This window comes from Aphelocoma coerulescens, chromosome 4, assembly GCF_041296385.1.
Source record: "Aphelocoma coerulescens isolate FSJ_1873_10779 chromosome 4, UR_Acoe_1.0, whole genome shotgun sequence".
Classification (NCBI taxonomy): domain Eukaryota; kingdom Metazoa; phylum Chordata; class Aves; order Passeriformes; family Corvidae; genus Aphelocoma; species Aphelocoma coerulescens.
In genome coordinates this window covers 13,558,479-13,577,493 of record NC_091017.1, presented here as the reverse complement: position 1 = coordinate 13,577,493, position 19,015 = coordinate 13,558,479, and the positions used below count along the sequence as shown (strand labels likewise).

Here is a 19,015-nt window from a genome sequence, read left to right as displayed (position 1 = left end):
CACTGTGGGTGTGTTTAATGAAAGGCAGTGGTAGCATTTAACTTGCCTGGGAAGCATCAGTCCATGTTACTAGATACTTTTCTTTTATAATTCTGTTGAACAAGTATGTACTTGGGCATAAAAATGCACCTCTAATACTGATGCCTCATTATGTTATTTCCCTTCTTTAATTAGCATACCTTTTATGTATGTTGGAGCTTATGTGAAGCTGAGATAATACAAACATTTTGTTTAAAAAGGGAGAAAATACAAGTAAATTACTTTCTTTTTCTTTTATTTTCTTCCTAATATTGAACATATTTGAGATTAAAAACATATCTTAATAAAATTATTGATAAATAGCATTCTCTATAGTGTCTTGGAGAAATTATCATAAACTCAGTAAAACATTAAAAAAAATCTGATTATTATTTGTCACTGCTTGGGTTATTTTTTCCAACAGTGCTTCATTACAAGCGGTAATGTTTTCCAAGAAAATAACCAGGTAGCCTGAAATTTTAATATATTAAGGGTTTGAGTAAATAAAAGCAGCTGCTTTCCTCTTGGAATAATTGTGTCTTCTACTTTGCATTTTGAAACAGAGTTTTATTTAGTATATATGCATGGCAGTTTGCTTAGCGTCCTGTGTCCAGAAATATTAAAGCTATATTAAACATAATTAACCATAATTTAATTAAACATAATTAAACACATTGTTAAAGTTTTTATAGACATGCAAGATTCAAGATAATTAAATAGTTAAGATACTACCTGTATTTTCTACTGGAAATGGGTTTGTGTCTATCTCCATTTCTGTAGGCTTTCAGGTGATATCCATGCAGTGTCCTAGGTTGTACTGATGATGATGTTAAAGGTCAGTACTGGATAAGTCAGTGGGACAGAGTGGTGGCTTCTGAGGGCAGTTGATTAAATTCAGTATTTTTGGCTGTGGGAATTTTCACCCTGGGTTCTTTTTGGCTATGCATGAAATTGGTGCTTTGGTTTTCCTGTAGAATGAATTTAAAATTTTTATTTTTTTTAAAGACAGGGAAAAGAACAGAGGAAGCCATGTGGACAGCTAAGCCCTGCTCCAGATAATTTTTCTTACTGACTGCAGGAAAATTACTGGCATGACACCAGTGCCCTTCTCAGCCACTTTGAGACTTGGCAAATTCTCCCTAGGCCATTAGGGTAATGTTTGCATTAGCCTTTTATAAGAAACAGGTATCAGAACAATTGCAAGGCTAGATTTATCTTGACGGCTGATGGTGGACTCTTGGTAGAAAATAGAAAGGGAAATAGCTGAAAAATAGTAATGCTTTATAGAAGAGTATCAGCAGGAAGGTTACATTTCCAATCATGGATATCTAAAACTCCTGACTCGGCCAAACTGTTGATCCCCTCTATTCATTGAGTGACCTGTTCATAATCAGGGAAGTGTTATGATGGAAAGTCTCATGAGAGGAAGAGGGGTAGTGTTTGCACTTCTGCTCTGAGACTTGAGAGAGGGTTCAGTTCCCAGCTTCATAGCAGATTTTTGTGAGTAGCAGCAGTCTGCCACAGCTATTTCAGTACCTCCAGATGATCCAGGCACCCAGCAGAATTTTCTAAAGTTTCCACCACAATTAGTGTTTTCTGCTGAACACCACCCCCCTGTGTATATCCAAAGTCCTGCCAAACGCCTCATGGTCTTCAGCATCCAGATCCATTTGAAAACCTGGTTTATACCTCCCAGGGTCTTTTAGCGAAGAGGTGTCTGAACTGGACTATGAAGACCAGGATACAGTGCTGCACTGGTGAAGCTCACTTTGGATACCAGCTTGGGGGGAGAGGGATGCTGTTGAAAATGCAAGTCACCCTCCCATGCCTCCATTTGCGGCCGAGTGATCCCTTCCCATTTCCATGAATGTCCCAACCACAGTGAAAATACAGATAGCCATGGGATTAACAACGTATCAGCCGACTTCCTGGGATTCCTTCTGAAATTCTGAGGCCCCACCCCAGCCTTGCTCTGTGAGTTCAGGCACCCCCAGTTTGTACCTTTCTAAATGCCAGTTTGCGATTGTTTCATTTGCTGTTGTTTCTAGCCCATTTTTACATTGCAATACACCCTGTCTGTCCTTAGCTGCTTAGAACAATTGACTACTGCAAAACATAGTTTAGGTGTAAAAATAGTCTACATGCTTGTTTCATGAAATGAAAGGACAGAATATCCCTAATATTAAACCATAAAGCAGTGATAGTTTATTTGTGAGGCCATAAAAGGCATTTAACAACCTGGTGAATCCCAGATAATTTTAGACCATATATTTCATATACACAGGGGACCTAAAATTGAAAAGAAAGGAAAATAGTTTCAGCAATGTGTGTTGCAAGGAACATCAAACAGTGCTGTACAGAAAGGAAAACTGGTGCAGAGTTGAGGATAGCTAGATTGTGGTGGAGGGCCCAGTTCACAGGATCATGGCAGAAGGCTTGGCAGGACTGTAGGAAGTCCCTGCTTCATCCCATTAGTGGGATTTTGCTGCCTCAGCTGTGCTGACTTGCATCCTTGTGAAGCCATGCTGCAAACTGTGTCAGGGGCTACAGAGGCAATTTTTTGTGGAATTAAACAGTGCTCTTGACTTCAAACTTGTATCAGTTGGAGCATCAAGCTGCCAGCAGAGAGTCCCAAATGTGTGGGCTTAGGCTGTGGGGAGCCACTGGGAACATGTTGAGCTGCTCTTTGGTTGCTAGCCTGGTGCAAGAGCAGTGATACTTTGGCACATTCTGGTTGTGAAACCATGTGGGAATCTGTGACTGAAAGTGTTTCTGATCTGAATGCAGAATTTGGAGGGGCTTCTCTGACAGACTCATGACCCTGTAAAACAGACTGTGATAAATGTATATGGAGTGTTGAATGCAGTGTGACTCCCTTTCTGCAGTGTTTACAGCAATATCATCCAGATAAGCCTCAGTAGTGCTGGAAATCTGTGTTTATGTCAACCCATGGAACACATTTTACATATCTCTCCGAGATTAGTATATAGAAACACACTGTGTAACTAGTTTCAGTTGAAACCTTCACCAGATCCATCTGACTTCTCTCTTGGTAAGCAGGAGGGAAGAGCAGAAGAAAGCACAGCTTTCTTGTTACTGTTTTGCCAAAGCTGGACAAATCAGAGGGCTGGGCAATCACCTACCATATGAAGTTCAGCAAGGGCAAGTGCCAGATTCTGTACCTGGGATGGGGCAACCCTGGATGTACAGACATACTGGGGAATGAGAGGCTGGAGAGCAGCGCTGTGCAAAGGGACCTGGGGGTCCTGGCTGATGGAAAGTTGAATGTGAGTCAGCGGTGCCCTGGCAGCCAAGAGGGCCGGCTGTGTGCTGGGGGCATCAGGCACAGCATTGACAGCTGGGCAAGAGAGGGGACTGTCCTGCTCTGCTCTGCACTGGGGCAGCCTCACCTCCAGTGCTGGGGGCAGTTTTGGGTGCCACAATATAAAAAAGATATTAAGCCATTAGAGAGGGTCCAAAGGAGGGGTCTGGAGGGAAAGCCATATGAGGAGTGGCTGAGGTCACTTGGTCTTCTGTTCAGCCTGAGAATAGGAGACTGAGGAGTGACCTCATCACAGTTATAACTTCGTCAGGAAGGGAAGCAAAGTGGCAAGCACTGATCTCTTCTCTCCAGTGGGCAGAGACAGGACCTGAAGAAATGGCATGAAGATGTGTCAGGGGAGATTTAGGTTGGATATTAAGAAAAGATTCTTCACCCAAAAGGGGTGGTTGAGCAGGTTGAACAGGCTCCCCGGGAAAGTGGTCACAGAACCAAGCCTGACAGAGTTCAAGAACCATTTGGACAAAGTTCTCAGGCACATGGTGGAATTTTTGGGATGTCCTGTGCAGGGCCAGGAGTTGGACTTCAGTGATCTTTGTGAGTCCCTTCCAATTCAGGATACTCTGATTCTGATTGCCTTTTGAGATCACTTGCTTTACTTAAGGTTCCTTTTCTCTCTCTGTCTGATAGGCTTAGAAGATGTTGTAGCAATAATGATTCCTGAACCCAAAGGAAAAGAAATAGTGAGCCTCCTGGAGAGGAACATTACTGTGATGATGTACATAACCATCGGAACACGCAACCTGCAGAAGTACGTCAGCCGGACCTCAGTGGTGTTCGTCTCCATCTCCTTCATTGTGCTGATGATCATCTCCCTGGCATGGCTGGTCTTCTACTACATCCAGAGATTCCGCTATGCAAATGCCAGAGACAGAAATCAGGTGAGCAGGGCTGGAGTAACTGTTTGTGTTTCCAAAAAATCACCAGGGATTTAGCATAGAAGTAAAAGAAATTGTCAATGTGTAGTAAAATCAGAAAACCAGAAGAAAACCCAAGCAAGTGAAAAGAATGGGAATATAAAAATGACTGTGTTTGGGCAAAGCCAAGACTTCTGTCAATATAGATGAGATTCAAGAGAAAAAAGAAATTAATAGTGTATGTATATTATGGGGGTTTTTTTCCTTATGGAAAACACACAAAAAATAGACAGAAAGTTGATGTTTATTTGTGAAAAGATTGTTTTGGTATATATAGCCAAGTGCCATAGCAAGGTATATAACTAAGGACCCTTGAGATCAAAATGCTGACTAAAACACTGTGAGGTATGTGTGTGTGAAGCAATGGTTCATGATAACTGAATAAAGAAAAAAAGTATTCTCATTTTAATGCTTCCTTAGAAGGGTCTTGGGTTTGAAAAACAAACATGTCCCTCTTCATTTGACAATGATCACTGAACAGGACTGTAATGGTAGCCACCAATGTTATTAAACCATTGCTATTGGTTTTGGCATCTTGTCCAAACCCCTTGAAAGAGCTGAAGAGAAGTCAGCAGCAGTGGATTTATAAAGCATTGTCCATCTTTATGGTAGTTCAGCAGTGAATAAGAGTAACAACAATAATAATAAATTTAATATTTTCTTGTCTGGATGCAACTATCTCAGCAGAACTAGGAAGCTGAGGCTTCTACATTTCATTCTAATGGTACAGGTAGAAAATGTTATCAATGTATGAAATCTGAGGAGATAACCATTTTACTGCAGGATAAAAAAATGCACTGTAATTCAGAGAGGTTTCTGAACCCTCAATAAATTACTGTCAGGGCCAGGAGGGTTGCCTTGCTTATTCTGCAGAAAAGGTAAGTTTGAGAGTATGAATAATCATCTTGTAGAGAAAAGCACTGCTACACACTCTGTAACAAATACTTGATGTGTAGGAATCCCTTGCCTTCCCCCACTGAAATTCAGGCATTCTCTGAAATAGAGAGCAGCTGCTCTGTATTTACAGACAGAAAGAATATATTTTCCTTTTAAATATACAGTCTGAAATTTTGGATAGCAAGAATGAGAGTATCCCAGCTGGAATTTGAACATCATTGGCAGCAGATTCACTGTGACTGCAACGGCTGTGATAATTTTTAGATGCTTTGTCTGCAAAAGCACATGCGTGACTAATTTGTGTGTGTGAGTAAGTGTGCTTTCAATCAAGTAATTATACAGGCAGATTAGCAGTGTAAATAGACATACATAAACATGAAACTCAGCAAAATAAGAAGCTCATTCAGGTAATATGTTATAGTTTGAAACTGATGTGTTGATATGTTTAAACATATTTTCTTCTCAGTATTTTCTTTCCAAATTTTGAATGAGACCAACATGTACAAAAGCAGTTGTCCTATGGAGAGGTTTTGATAACTTGGTTATGATACTAGTTCTGTTCTTCAGAAGAATTAGAAAGCGTGCCTCCTAAGTAATTACATATTATTATTTTGAGGGGGCAAAACTGAGCAGTAATAAGGGGCAAACTAGAAAGTCTTCATGCACTTTTCTTCATACAGTTTTGTCTGACATCTAATCTCTTTATTAGCTCTTTTCATATGATAAATGGTAGCAGTATAAAGACAAAACTCTGATTTGTGTTAATGGGTTGCTGTGGCTTAGTGGTTTAGTGGCTTAGTTGTGGTTTAATTTTGTTCCTTTTAGTCCAGGCTATGGAATATAATGATGTAGGTCGTTCAGAAGAGCTCAGCTTGCTCTTACCCTTCCCATGAGTGTTCCTCTCCATTTTCCATAAAGTTCTGGGTTTTTTTTTTTTCTTTGACACATTTTCTTGTAGCTCAAGGATGGGATCACAAATTTCTGGTTAAAATCATAGTGTCCTTTTGTCAAGCCTCATAAACACTTTTGTCTAGTCCTTCTGTATATGGTGACTCTCCTTTCCAGGTCTGCTTCCCTTCTTTCACTCAATGAAGTTTCCGAGCAAGCAGCAAATCCAAAAAGAACTGATTCAGTTATCCATCAAGAAAGCAATGAATCCAACTATTGAGAGAGGCAGCTAGAAAGACCTCCTGGAATCATTTCCTGTGACTCCACAGTGAGATGAAACCCGGACATAGTTCATCTACATCTTCAGCCACCATTCTTCCTCACGATATGTGCAAAATCCAAGTTCACATGCCAGAAAGAAGATACAGCTTACTCCAATTAGGTGCCTGATTTTGATGAGTGGAGAATCAGGATTTCAAAGATTCTCACTGAATGCCAGGGCCTATTCACCCCCACTTGGCTGGGCATTAATGTAGTAGAGCACAGAATTGTCTTCCACTATGGGCTTGTGCACCTACAGCCAGGGTGTCAACTACAAACATGGTGAGGTATCCATTTTTATTTTAATACATTTAATTTTTAAGAATTTAAATTTTAAGAATACCTCTATGTTGGGGTATCCAGCAGTGGTAGGGAGGAGAAGAGAGATCCAGCAGTCAGGATTTTTGCAGCAAGATTGATCTAATTAATTATTTTACAACTCTTTTATAGACTTTTTTCTTCATAGTCTAATTGGTCAAAGGATCAGCCTTTGGGGGTGATTGGCTAAAATCCTAAAACTTCCATTGTCAAAATATTTTCCTACTGTACTATAAACAAAGGTTTGCAAGGTCACAGGTGTTCACAGTTTATAGAACTCTACTAATACCTTCCATGAGAGAGAAAAATATCTCATGGGACTGGAAAGAAGCAAGAGAAATTCTTGCTAGCTGCATATTTGTATCCACACCTCTAGCACCAACAACTGTACAGTACATATGGAAGTAGAAGATAGGTAGTAATATTCACATGATTGAACCTTTTTTTCCCACCTAACAAGATGACCAGGAAGTAGGTGGTTGCCCTGATGATAAATACTTTTGATATGAAGAGGATAAATTTGTGTAAGAAAATCTGTTTTCTCATCAACTTGCTCCTGGAGTGCTCCTGACAATGAGAGATTTGAGAGCATTTGTAAAAGGCTGTGGGAATTGTTTGCATCAAGAAATATCACATTGCAGAGCTAATTAGAAGCAATTTGGAATTACATGACAAGTTAAGTTCCAGAGATAATACAGCAAAGTGGGACCTGATGTCACAGCCCTGTAATAGCCAGGACACAGACTTAAAAGCAACAACAAACCAACCCTGTCAGTGTGTCAGATTTCATATTTCACCAGTAATAGTAGAGTTCCCTTTTTATTGTTTGTGAGATGGGAAAATGACGAGGGGATGATGTTTCAGTGCCAGACTTGTTTACCACATTTCTTCCATGTCTCTTCTTTCCATTGGCTTCTTGTTCAGAGGAAGTTTTCTACAAAGTCATTTTGAAACTGCTTGGGCTCCTTCAGTTTTGCAGGATAGTGAAAGCCAAAGCAGGTAGTGATTGCACTAGAGTTGAGGAGGATCTTGCATGTCCTGGGTTAATCTTCAGTATGTGACTCTCAGCATGTGGAGCATTTATCTGAGGAGGAGGACTGGTGGCTGTGGCTTGGAATGAGAGTTTTGGACCAGTGAATAGAAATGTCAATCTCTGAAGCAGTTTGGGAAGATGCTTGCCATGATGGAGCCTGCAAACTTTGTCGGTGGATAGATGTGTCCAATACCTCATCCTGATGATGTGTCTCATTCTGCACAAGGCACAAGGTGATCTCCCTGCAAAGGTGGTAGTTTAGTAAGGCCATTAAGGGAGAATCACTTACTGTAACTTCTCTTCCACAGCATTTACGGTCATTTACTTTCTCAGAAACACATAAGTGGTGTTTTCCATGAGACTGTCCATCCTTTTTAATGGGCACTGCCATCTCCTCAAGACCACTGCATCTGATACGCTTAACTCCTTCCAGTCCAGTACTGAATGTTGCAGTCTTGCTAGTGAGATTATGAGATTTATGACTGTAAATCCCTAAGCCTCACTTTAAAGCCTTAAACTGCTGTAATACTTCTCATCTTTTAGGAAAAATCATTGGTTATTGATAGCATGCCTTGCATTCAAATAGGAGAATTCTTTGAAAGTTTGACTTTAGTCCAAGAAATTCCTGTTCTTTCAAAAACTAAATTATTCTCATTTGCATGTAAGTTATGAACTTGTCTGTTTATGATAGGTAAGAGAAAGCAAACATGGAAGCAGGCAGATCAAAGATGTACATGAGTTTTTAATCTTGTCCTTTCGCCTTCAAGAACATGCAAAAAAGAACTGAGACATTGCATTCATTAAAGTAATAATAATGATAAAAAGAGATCACAAGCACTTTCTGAAGCAGGACATAATAGCTCTTGTCTTGCTGTATGTTACCAGTCTGTCTTTGATTTACATTAAAGAACCAAATAGCTGACAAGAAATGTTTCCAACTCTCATTTGATTCTTTTATTTAAGGGAGACTGTGAGAAAAATGGACCACAGAAAGAGATGTGTAACTACAAGATACTCCTTCACATTCAATAATTAAGTTGCTGGAAAGCTCATATGTAAATCTCCTGATACCCAAGATTGTTTTCATGTCTTTAGCCAGATCTGAAATTGCACTCTGCTTTCAGTATTGCGTGTGTTTTGTCAGCCTTTCCAATCCAATAATCTTACTCTCTAAATTTAACCCAGTGATTTTAATTGAATCTGAAGACCAAAGTGGTAATTTACTGGTCGTATCTGTGTGGTGATTAGGTCTCAATTTATAAACTACCTCGAGCTTCCTTCCATTTTTGGCCTCATGCTCTCATCCCATCCAGCTGGAAACCCTTCCTGCTGACAGGCCCCTCTGAACTCTGCATAGGAGTTTCCCAGCTCACAAAGTTGAATGCCTTCTGAGTCACCAAAGGCTCTAAGTCTCTCTCCTCTCTAACAACGCATGGCTGGAAATGTGGTTTGGGAGGGGAGGTGAAGGGAAGAGTTCAATTCATTTATTGGTGGCAAATTGGAACACACTCTATCATGAACTGTTATAAAGCAGACAAGAAGACACTGGTGTGGGCGTTGCTGCATGAAACCATGTGAGAGAGGCATGGAAAAAATGGGGAGTGCCCAAAGGAGGGTCACCAGTATGGTCTGGGTGTAGAAGCACATGGCATCTTAGGAAGGGTGAAGGGAGCTTGCTAAGCTGGCTGGGGAGCGGAGGAGCAGGAAGGGCTCTGCTTCCAGCTGCAAAAAGGGTGGTCGGAGAGGAGTCAGAATCAGCCTCTTCCTGGAAGTGCACAGGGTAATGGTCACAAATTACCAGCAAGGGAAATTCCATTAGTATGTTTAGAGAAGAAAAAAGACTGAGATTGGTTAAGCACTGGAAGAAATTATCCACAGAGGTTGTGAAATTTCCTTTCCTGGAGATATTCAAAACTTGACTAATGCAGCTCTGACTTTGAAGTTGATCCAGCCTTGAGCAGGGGGTGGGAGTACATGACCTCCCAAAGACTTTTCCAGCCTGTGAGTCTGTCTACAGACCGACTGCCTTGTTGCTGGATTAGCACAAGTGAGCAGCCAAGTCCTTGGAGCACTGATACAGGAACAAGCTCCATAGCACAGGGTGCTGAGCAGCGTTTGTGTGAACTACCCCGCAATGTTCGCAGCCTCTTGCAAGGGGCAGATATGTCCGTCTCCAGTGTCTGAGGACAGGGTGTTTTGCATCAGGCTGTTATTACATACTTTAATCCTGGTGGCTGTGACCCTGCCAGCACAGTAACGGTGTTTTGGAAATATGGGAGAACAGTCAGAAACATCACATGGTAATCACTTTATGGTCCACTGGAGGGAAACATAGAAAGGCAAAGAATGAGCAAATGGTTACGTATGGACAGGATGTTACTGCAGGACTATGTAGTGCTTTACCTGTAAGAAACTGCAGGTGCTTCCACCTCATTTTTTTAAGGTAGACAACTCTGTATTGCAGGAAAAAAGACAGGAGAGATATTCAGAGTTTTCATGGTTAAAAAATTAACAGCTCACTTTCAGAAGTTGTATCCTGCTGAAGATCATGAACTAGTTATGGAACAAAGTAAGAATAAAGTTCAGTGTTCACTTTGATAACTGCCCAGTATTTTTTTTAACAAGTGTCATTAAAAAAAGAGGGAAGAAGTAGGATACCCAAATAGTGGACTTGTTACCTACATTGGTACTCGCTGCTGCAGTGTAGTGCACCTACTGTGCCCTTATTATGAATTATTATGTTTATATTTATATACTACCCTGTTCCATGTACTTAAAATTATTAAGAAGCCTAGGGAGAAAAAGTTTTGATTTCTGCATGAAGAGTTACTGTTTGCTTAAGAGCAAATTTTGTATTGCAGCGCCGGCTTGGAGATGCCGCGAAGAAAGCAATCAGCAAACTGCAAGTCAGGACGATCAGGAGAGGTGACAAGGTAATTTTTCAAAATGCTTGTTACTAAATGAAACTCTGTGCCGAGGATTCCTTCAGACCTCTGGGACAATAAGGCAGAGCTGAAATGCCAATTGCTTATTTAGCTACTGTGTCCTTCAGGTGGGGGAGGAGTGCTGGTAAGTGATTTACGGATGGAATGAAGTGGGCAGAGAGCGTGATTCAGTTAAAGATGCAGAAAATCCTGAAAGTTAAAACATCTTAACTAAATCTGCATGTTTCCCAGTGCAAGTTTCCAACTGGAAACATGTCAGAAAACCTGACTTGCTGGTTTTGAAATGCGTTACTAGATTTGCAGTCTGCTTCAGTGACTGTTTTACTTTGTCATGTAGGCTCTTATATGAAGAGATTAGCTAACAAAATAAAAAAATGAATATGATGAATATTCTCTTTCCTGTAGGAGACTGAGCCAGACTTTGATAACTGTGCTGTTTGTATCGAAGGCTACAAGCCCAATGATGTTGTCAGGATATTGCCTTGCAGGTAAATTGAAGGTGCTTTTAGCTCTAATAATCTCTACTTCAAGACAGTCTCTGCTCTCAGTTTCAGGCTGATGAGATTACCTGAGAACTTGTGGAGGGAAGGGTGAGTTTATTATTTTGGCCTGTTTAAAATCTCTTGGTAAAGATATCTGAAATGCCTCTTTATTCAATGTGAAGTGGAACTAGTGTTGATGGTGGTGAGACCCTGAGGGTTTGGTATGGTAGTCAGAAATTTTGTCTGACCTGGTCCTACAACAAAGTCTTCAGTGGGATTTTTAAACTAAAGTTTTGATTCATCTGTTTTCCTCGCTGTTTTTTTTAATCAGCCCAGAATAAATGCCTTAGGAGAATTTGCCTCTGACTTGAAAGTGAGCCCTGGCCACAGCAGCCTGGGATAGAGCAGGCTCCTGCTCCCAATGGAGCTACTTCTTTCACTGTCCTGGGCCTGAGAAAAGGATGACTTTTGACAAAAAAGATCCCCAGCCATAGAAAGAGATGCACTGAGTAAAACATGCCCCATGAGAAGATGCCCTGTGCAGCACATCCACCAGCAGTGATGTGACACAGGAGTGCAGCCTCTTGCCACCTCTAACAGCTGTATTCATCTTTGTGCTATTGTATTGTCATTTGTGAATTGTTACCTAATGGAGGATTTCTCTGAGGAAATCAATTTCTTAGGAAATTTCCTAGGATCAGCTGCCCCTAGGAGAGGAACAGCAAGTGTTTGATTTCCCTAGAAATACTGATCTGAACTGCTGCACATACAGAGCAGAGATTTTATTTTTTTCAATAGAACTTCTTTCATCTCCTGAGTAATACTCACTGGCTTGAGAAACCAAAATACTTGATTATTTTCCAGCTATGTTGTTCCCTAGTAGATATTTGAATGTTACAAACTGTCCATTTCTGTTAGTTCATGTGACTCACTAAATCTGTTTACTGCCATCACTAAATGGCTAACACAAAGCAACAGATTAATCATAAATTTGACCTACTGTAAATCTCCCACAATGACAAATTGCATGTGAACTCTTTTTTTTTTTTTCTACAAGCAGACACAAACACATCACTTCATAAAGCAGAAATACAGAAAAATTAGAAATTACCAGAAAATGTGGACCTTGGTTTGGCATCAAGCCTGTTTGCACAGAAGCAGAATAAAGCTTGGAAAATTTGCATGACAGAGACAGGCAGTGTTTGGAAGTAGATCTACAACAGCTTAAATATATGTCTAAGCTGTAGCTTTCACTTGTGTCTCACCTCATAATTCAGTGAGTCTTTGTCATCCACGGCGTTGGGTCAAGCACAGTGAATAGGAAACACAGAGTTAACAGGTGGTATTTAGTTCTTGGCTGACTTGAAAGGTCGTCCAGAAAATGACTCATGCTAAAAGGGTAGGAGTAGCAGAACTGTCTTATAAAATACCCACAGACTGAGCCTCAGCAGTCTGGAATTATAAAAACCCAGAGATCTTTCTCAAGTAGCTATTTCACCAACCCTGGCTGTCCTGCTACACAAACTATGAGGGGAGTGTTTTACATACTCACATGGTTTGAATTTCTGAAACATGAAATGGTACTCATTCTTTCTGCTGTTTTCAGTCTCATCTCCTCATCTAAAACAAAAAAGAAAGTGGATTAATTTCTGTTTCTGTGAAGTGAGTAGGAGTGTGTTATATCTTGATAAAGACCTACAGACTGTAGTTTTCCCACTCTGGCATCCTCAGTTAAGCCATGTGCAGTTTCTAACATGGGAACGTCATTAAGCCACCAGTATGGCAGCAGATGAGCTCAGAAGTCAAATAGATACATGTTTACTAGGACTTGGTTGTTTTCCCAAATGTCCTTTCTTTTCTGCTGGCACTGGGATAGCTGTTTTTATGTACTCCACTCTGGAAAGCTCGGAGGAGAATTCCAGATGAACTTGTGCTTCTTCCTCTCGGTCTTCGTCAGGCAGTTCCCACAACTGACTGTATTAATAAATTTCAGTCTACAGAGTGTATTAAATAAATAAGGAATGACACTTGGTAAAAGTAAAAAGCATTGACTTGCAACTGGTTTTATATTTAATGGTAGCAAACATCTCTGAAGTTTGAGGGCACTGACACAAGATCAAATGAAACCAAGTTCGTTGTTCCCAGAGTGACATCTCTTGTCACAGCCCTACTTCATTCTGCTTGTCTTCCATCTCCAGCTTCAAAACACCATTGTATTTTCTGCTCCAGCTTTGGAGAAGGTACTGGTGCTGCTGCTCCCAGTGTGTGCCCTTTACTAAACTTTTACTAACTTTACTAAACTTCTACAGAGAGGCAAGACATTTCTTTCAACCTTATGTCTGCTGAGTGCCTCATAAGTTCTTTTTTTTGCCATTTCATTTCTTTCACCAATAAACACATTCTCTTACTTTGTTCCACCTCATTCTTTTCCCCTGAACCTTCACTCTATGAACAACTGCTTTTTCTTTTTATTAGCTTCCTTTGAAAATTATTTCATCACACACATTCTTCCCTTTGATTCCTCCTCTCACCCTCAATGTCATCTTCTTGTGTCCTCCTCAGAAGTAAATGATACTGTACAGGCACCCCCTAAAATCTCAAACCTTCTTGTTGGATACTACAGCGCTACTCAGTCTCTCACAAAAATTCTTAATCCTTTACTTCAGCCCTATGTCTAATCCAGGCAACTGATGCTCTTACTTAGGGTTATCAGGGATATGCCTCTCTTTTTGCATAGGTGAGACTAGGAATGGAAGGTGGGAGGAGAACAGTTTCCCTTAATCTTGAAAAAAAGCCTCTCAAAATTGTTGGCAAGCTGAAAGCTTTACAATCGTTGTAGTACAGTCATTATTTTTATTATTATTATAATTTTGGCTGAGTGCAACATGATTTTTTTTCCTTGTATGATTAAAATTGCAGCTTTAAAGAAAACAAGTACATTACAAACAAAAGCAATCTCTAGTTAAAAAATGTGAAGTGCTATTTAGATAATAGTAAATGGAATGCTCTGGGACCCTGAGGTTCTTTTGCTTTGTGTTTTGTGAGCTTTGCACAGCCACGTGCAGTCACAGGAGAGTGCGGGAGGGATCCCAGGAGGCCACCACCTCTGGAACAGCACAGGGGCACTGGCACGCACGTGTTATTTTTGGCAGCTTTTTCCAACACAATCTGCAGTCTCCCAGGATGAAGACTGCAAATTCCCCTGATAATTTATTGCAGTGATTCGTTACCTTGACTGTGGCGAAGCCTTTCTTATTGTGTAACCTGCATCTCGCTTGCTGCAGTTTAAACAACACCGTTGTGCCTCTTATCCCTGGGAGAGGTGGAGAACAGTTGTTTCCTTCCCCTTATGAAAACCTTTTTTTATGAGGTTGTGACTTCTCGCCTTCCTCTCTGTCAACTAATCAGTTGCAGTTCTTTTGAGAAACTTTCCAACCCATCCAAATCAACATGGTTTTTCAATGAATGTGGTTGCACACAACAGGGAAAAAAAACTGTATTTTTGTTTTCTGGCTTTGACTTTGATTGTGAAAGCCATGTCCTGAGCCTGAGCTTGAAACATCTCTTACTGTCTCCCTGTATGGGTCATTACTTCTGAAATCATCCATGATGGCTCTATCCTCTCCTTCAATTTAAAATTTGCATCATTCAGAACTTCAAAGGGAGGGATTTTTGTTGCAGTTGATCTTTTTACATCTTTGTCTTACCATGTGACAGTGAAATACTGCAGTTGCTCTCTCATCTTACTTTGTGCTGACCCTTCTTTTACATGAATTTGGAACATGAAACAATTGGCAATTTGTTGAATGCCATAAGCATGTACACAGTGCTATACCTAATAAACTTTCAAATCCAAATCTGCAAAGCCTGCCACCTTGCTTCCTGCACAAATGTTTACATGTTCAAAACAGATATTATAAGAGCTCATTGTATAATGCAGTACAAAAATTTTAAAAGGCAAATCTTTATCTGATTTTCAGTACCGTTCCATTATTCTGTGTATTTCTGTCAAATAATCAAGTTCCTTCTGTAGTGTATATTAAATCTGAAATTAATGGAGTCATAATACACTGTGCTAAATTAGTTTTGAGAAGTGCAAAGTGACAGGATCTGTCATGTATTTAAATTACTTGGCATTGTTAGGATTTATTTTAGAATATTGTTTTTGAACCCAACTTTAGGAACACTGAATTTCAGATTTTAAGGTCTTTAAGGCATGAAAGTGTTCCAAGCTTTTGATGATGAGCAAACATCATGAAATTTTCTAATATGAATCCCAGTTTGACTGAGGCTTTCAAAGCTGGAAATTGAAAACAAAAGGGGATTTTCTGGTCTATGGTAAAATGTCTTGGTGTAAACTATGTATTTTTTATTCAAAACAGATTTTGGAAATCTGTTTTGTTTTCTGAAAGATTAATAAATATATCCAGTTTTGTAAATGGACAGATTATTTTGGCACAAACATGTTGGCCAATAAGCATATTTGTTTATGAATTTGATTATATAATTAAAGAAAACCAATCGCTGACAAGAATTTCATCGTTATTTAATGTAGGTGAAAGGCAAGACATGGACTTTCAGTATCCTCCATGAATTAACAAACTCAAGCAAATCTGTTAGTTAGAATTTTAAATGTAAAATTACACATGCCTAAGAACTGTATCTTTATGCTTTCACCAATTCAGAATGCTTGTCTGATGATGTGCTGAATATGCCCCTCCTAAGATAGAAGGAAGGAAATGTTAAGCAGGACAGAGACCAAAATCTGGTTCATTTGTTGTTATCCATTAGGTCAGGTCTTGCTTGAAAGGCCAGCTGTGAACTTAAGTAGCCTTAGTAAAGTAGTGGCTTAAACTTTAAATATCACAATGCTTCATTTGATTAATCACGTTGACATGCAGGATCAAATGAGGTTTGATACCCCAGCCAGCTGATATAATTGGACTAGATCAAACTTCAAGAACGTTTACTCTTTCCCATAGTTGTATGAAGTGATACAAAGCACAAGAATGCAATAATTTGCTGTGTAGTGACAGAGTATGTCTGCTGACCCATTCAGCTGAATAAGTAGCTGTTAAATATCTAGAGTTACTTTGGTACATTAAATGACTCTGGCGCTCTCAGAGATTGCATTTCCTCGTAGAGGCTGGTATGGGCCATGCTCCAGGCAGAGCCTTAGGATCATGCAGATATTTAGGTGTTTCAAGTCCAACAACAGACCCAGCACTGCCAAGCCAGCCACTAAGGCAAGGCCCCAAGTGCCACATCCACACGTCTTTTAAGTGCTTTCAGATACCACTTCCCTGGGCAGCATGTTCCAATGCCTGACCACCCTTTGGGTGAAGAAATGTTTCATAGTATTCCATGTAACAGAATATGCTCTCAAGAGAGAGTACAGTCAGTCAGGTACACGCACTAAAGATCTCTACAGTCATTATCAGTTTGCATCAGGCAAAGCTAAACAAGAAACTTTCAGTTCCTCTACCTGATTAATGTCTAGGAAAAGTGCTGCCCAGCAGCTATGGAGCTCAGGTAGTTGCTTAGTGGTTGCTTCAGACTCAGAACAGGATTAGCAACAATTCCTTCAGGGAATTGTATAGGAGCTCTCTCTGATGGGCAGCTTCTAAAGAGCAGGGAAGTCAGAGAGAATATTTTAAAAAGCATTGTACTGGTTTTTCTGTTTAAATGAAAAGTATATTTTTTTCTAATTCAATTTATTTCTTTATGCCTCTATCCTGAAAAATACTAGACCCTCACTGGCTTCACATTTAAATTATGTGTATTCAGGTTTGTATGTAGAACCATTAAGAAAAACTAAAATGATTTTTACCTTTACCAGCAAGCAGCTTTTGTTTACTGACAGCCTTTAACATTTAAAGAATATGGGGTTTGCTAATGCATTTTATATATTTTCCCTAAGTCTCTAATTATGTACATCTTCTATTCCAAACACACTGAAATGTGCACATGTGCTTGAGTTGCTGCAGGAATCGTTTTAGCCATGTGTGTGTAGGACCCAGTTTTGCAGTCCTTGCAGAGGCCACAAACTGCACAAGTTGAAATACTCTCACTTAACTGAATTCAGTATCATCTGGTACTAAGTGGTAAATTGTGCTGTGGTGCATTTGAACTAAGATATCCTGGTTTTCATTGCAGGCATCTTTTCCACAAGTCCTGTGTTGACCCCTGGCTGCTAGACCATCGTACCTGCCCTATGTGTAAAATGAATATTCTAAAAGCTCTAGGGATTCCGGTAAGCACTTTGCACAGCAGCCCATTGGGGCAGAAGGGAAACACCAGCCACCTGGGTATATCCCTAGCCTTTGCCTGTCTGTTCCCATCTTACTCTTTTTGCCATGTTATTGAATAATTCATTGATTTATAAAGGGAAGTACAATTGGAAATGTCTGATTCTACCTCTCTCCTGCACCCCACTTGTATTAGCAAGGAAGACTGTGTGTATGAGGGTTGCTTGGGTGTTGGGATGTGCATGTCTTGTTGCCTGCTTGGTGGAGCAGAAGATTGTTCGCTGATGTTATGGTGGTTTTATAGAATCTTTCACATAGCTTTCAGAACTGGATTTATTTTTTTAATCATGCGCTCGGTTCAAATATGAAAGCAGGAAGTCTGGAAATAAAATTTTCTCTGCTATACTTGTCAAGGACAACTGATTGCTTGTTCTGGGGAAGGAAGTCCTTTTCTGTCAGGTTTCTCCTAAAGTCTATCTGGAGCAAGATCTGTACTCCTAACTCCAGTTAAGGGCCATTTCTCCCAGTTACTAAGCATGTGGTGGAGCACATGACATACAAGAAATTGTTAAGCTCTTCATTATTTGGAACATTCAAATGTGGTTAGAAACTGCCAAAGTAATTGATCTTTCTAAGTCACATGTTTGCATTCAGATAGTGTTTGTCCAGTCTGCCATACAGTTTCCCAACTGGAACTGTCAAAAAGCTCAGGGGCTTCACCAGGAAGGAATGAGTCACTCTCCCCCACTATGCAAGGTTTGTGAAGTTCAATAATGAAACACCTCCAGCTGATGCATTAACAGGTGCTGTAAATACCCCGCCCCGAGCTTCAGTCAGTGATGCACCAGTTCACATTTGAAAGAGCTATATGAAGTAAAACAGCTCACGTGAACATACTGGGGAGCTGGTATAGCCAGTCCCAGAGAACTCCGTTTCATGGAGACTAGGAAGCAGGCTGCAGGCAGATATGTTAATAAACCTAATATAATCCAAACGAAAAACATGCAAAGGGGAAAAAGAAGCAGGGCATTGTAGCTAGGGTAACACATCGAAACTCAACTGTTAAAATCAGCATTTGAGATGAAAAACCAGAATGAAGGCTATCTCTGTCATTCAGCATCTCTGCACCTAGACTTAAATACAGAAATATTTCCCCAGGTTCCATGTCTTAGTTCACAGGCCTGCCACGAGCAGTTACACACGGTTCTGACACCTCCCTGCCCAGTGTATTGTTCCATGGCTTCCTTGTGCATCTGACAGCACCATACCATTTCTGCTCTCACACTGACCCATTCAGATTTTTGTCCAAGCACTTCATTAACTTGCTCTTTATCCAGCTTCATAATCAGGAGATACAGACAAACCAGACCAATGCTTTCTGGAGAGCTGCAGTGAGATATTAAAGGCTTCCCAGAAAGTTTAGTGCTGTTAGAATTTACATCCAGAACACAGTTCTCACTGGCTTCACTGGCTGCTGCTGCAGGCTAAGCATTTCCACAGGCTGTTTGAGGCTGGGCACAGCTAGTGGAACAAAAAACATGCCCAGAGGCCATGTGTAGAAGTTTTGGTTTACATGGCTGGATTTCACTGCATATGAACAGCTCTGTA

General features: G+C 40.3%; 1 protein-coding gene across 5 annotated transcripts in view; it reads left to right on the top strand.

Annotated features, from left to right (window-relative positions):
- RNF150 (ring finger protein 150) overlaps positions 1 to 19,015 on the top strand; it is a 123,479-nt gene that overhangs the window by 67,871 nt on the left and 36,593 nt on the right. For all 5 annotated transcript variants that reach the window (XR_011150451.1, XR_011150450.1, XM_069012722.1 and 2 more), the window contains exons 2-5: positions 3,989 to 4,239; positions 10,594 to 10,665; positions 11,083 to 11,165; positions 17,316 to 17,412. Coding sequence is in view for 3 of the 5 variants with exons in the window: in XM_069012722.1 (XP_068868823.1) it covers positions 3,989 to 4,239; positions 10,594 to 10,665; positions 11,083 to 11,165; positions 17,316 to 17,412 (503 nt within the window). In the remaining 2 variants the exon portion in view is untranslated. The remainder of the gene's footprint in view (positions 1 to 3,988; positions 4,240 to 10,593; positions 10,666 to 11,082; positions 11,166 to 17,315; positions 17,413 to 19,015) is intronic.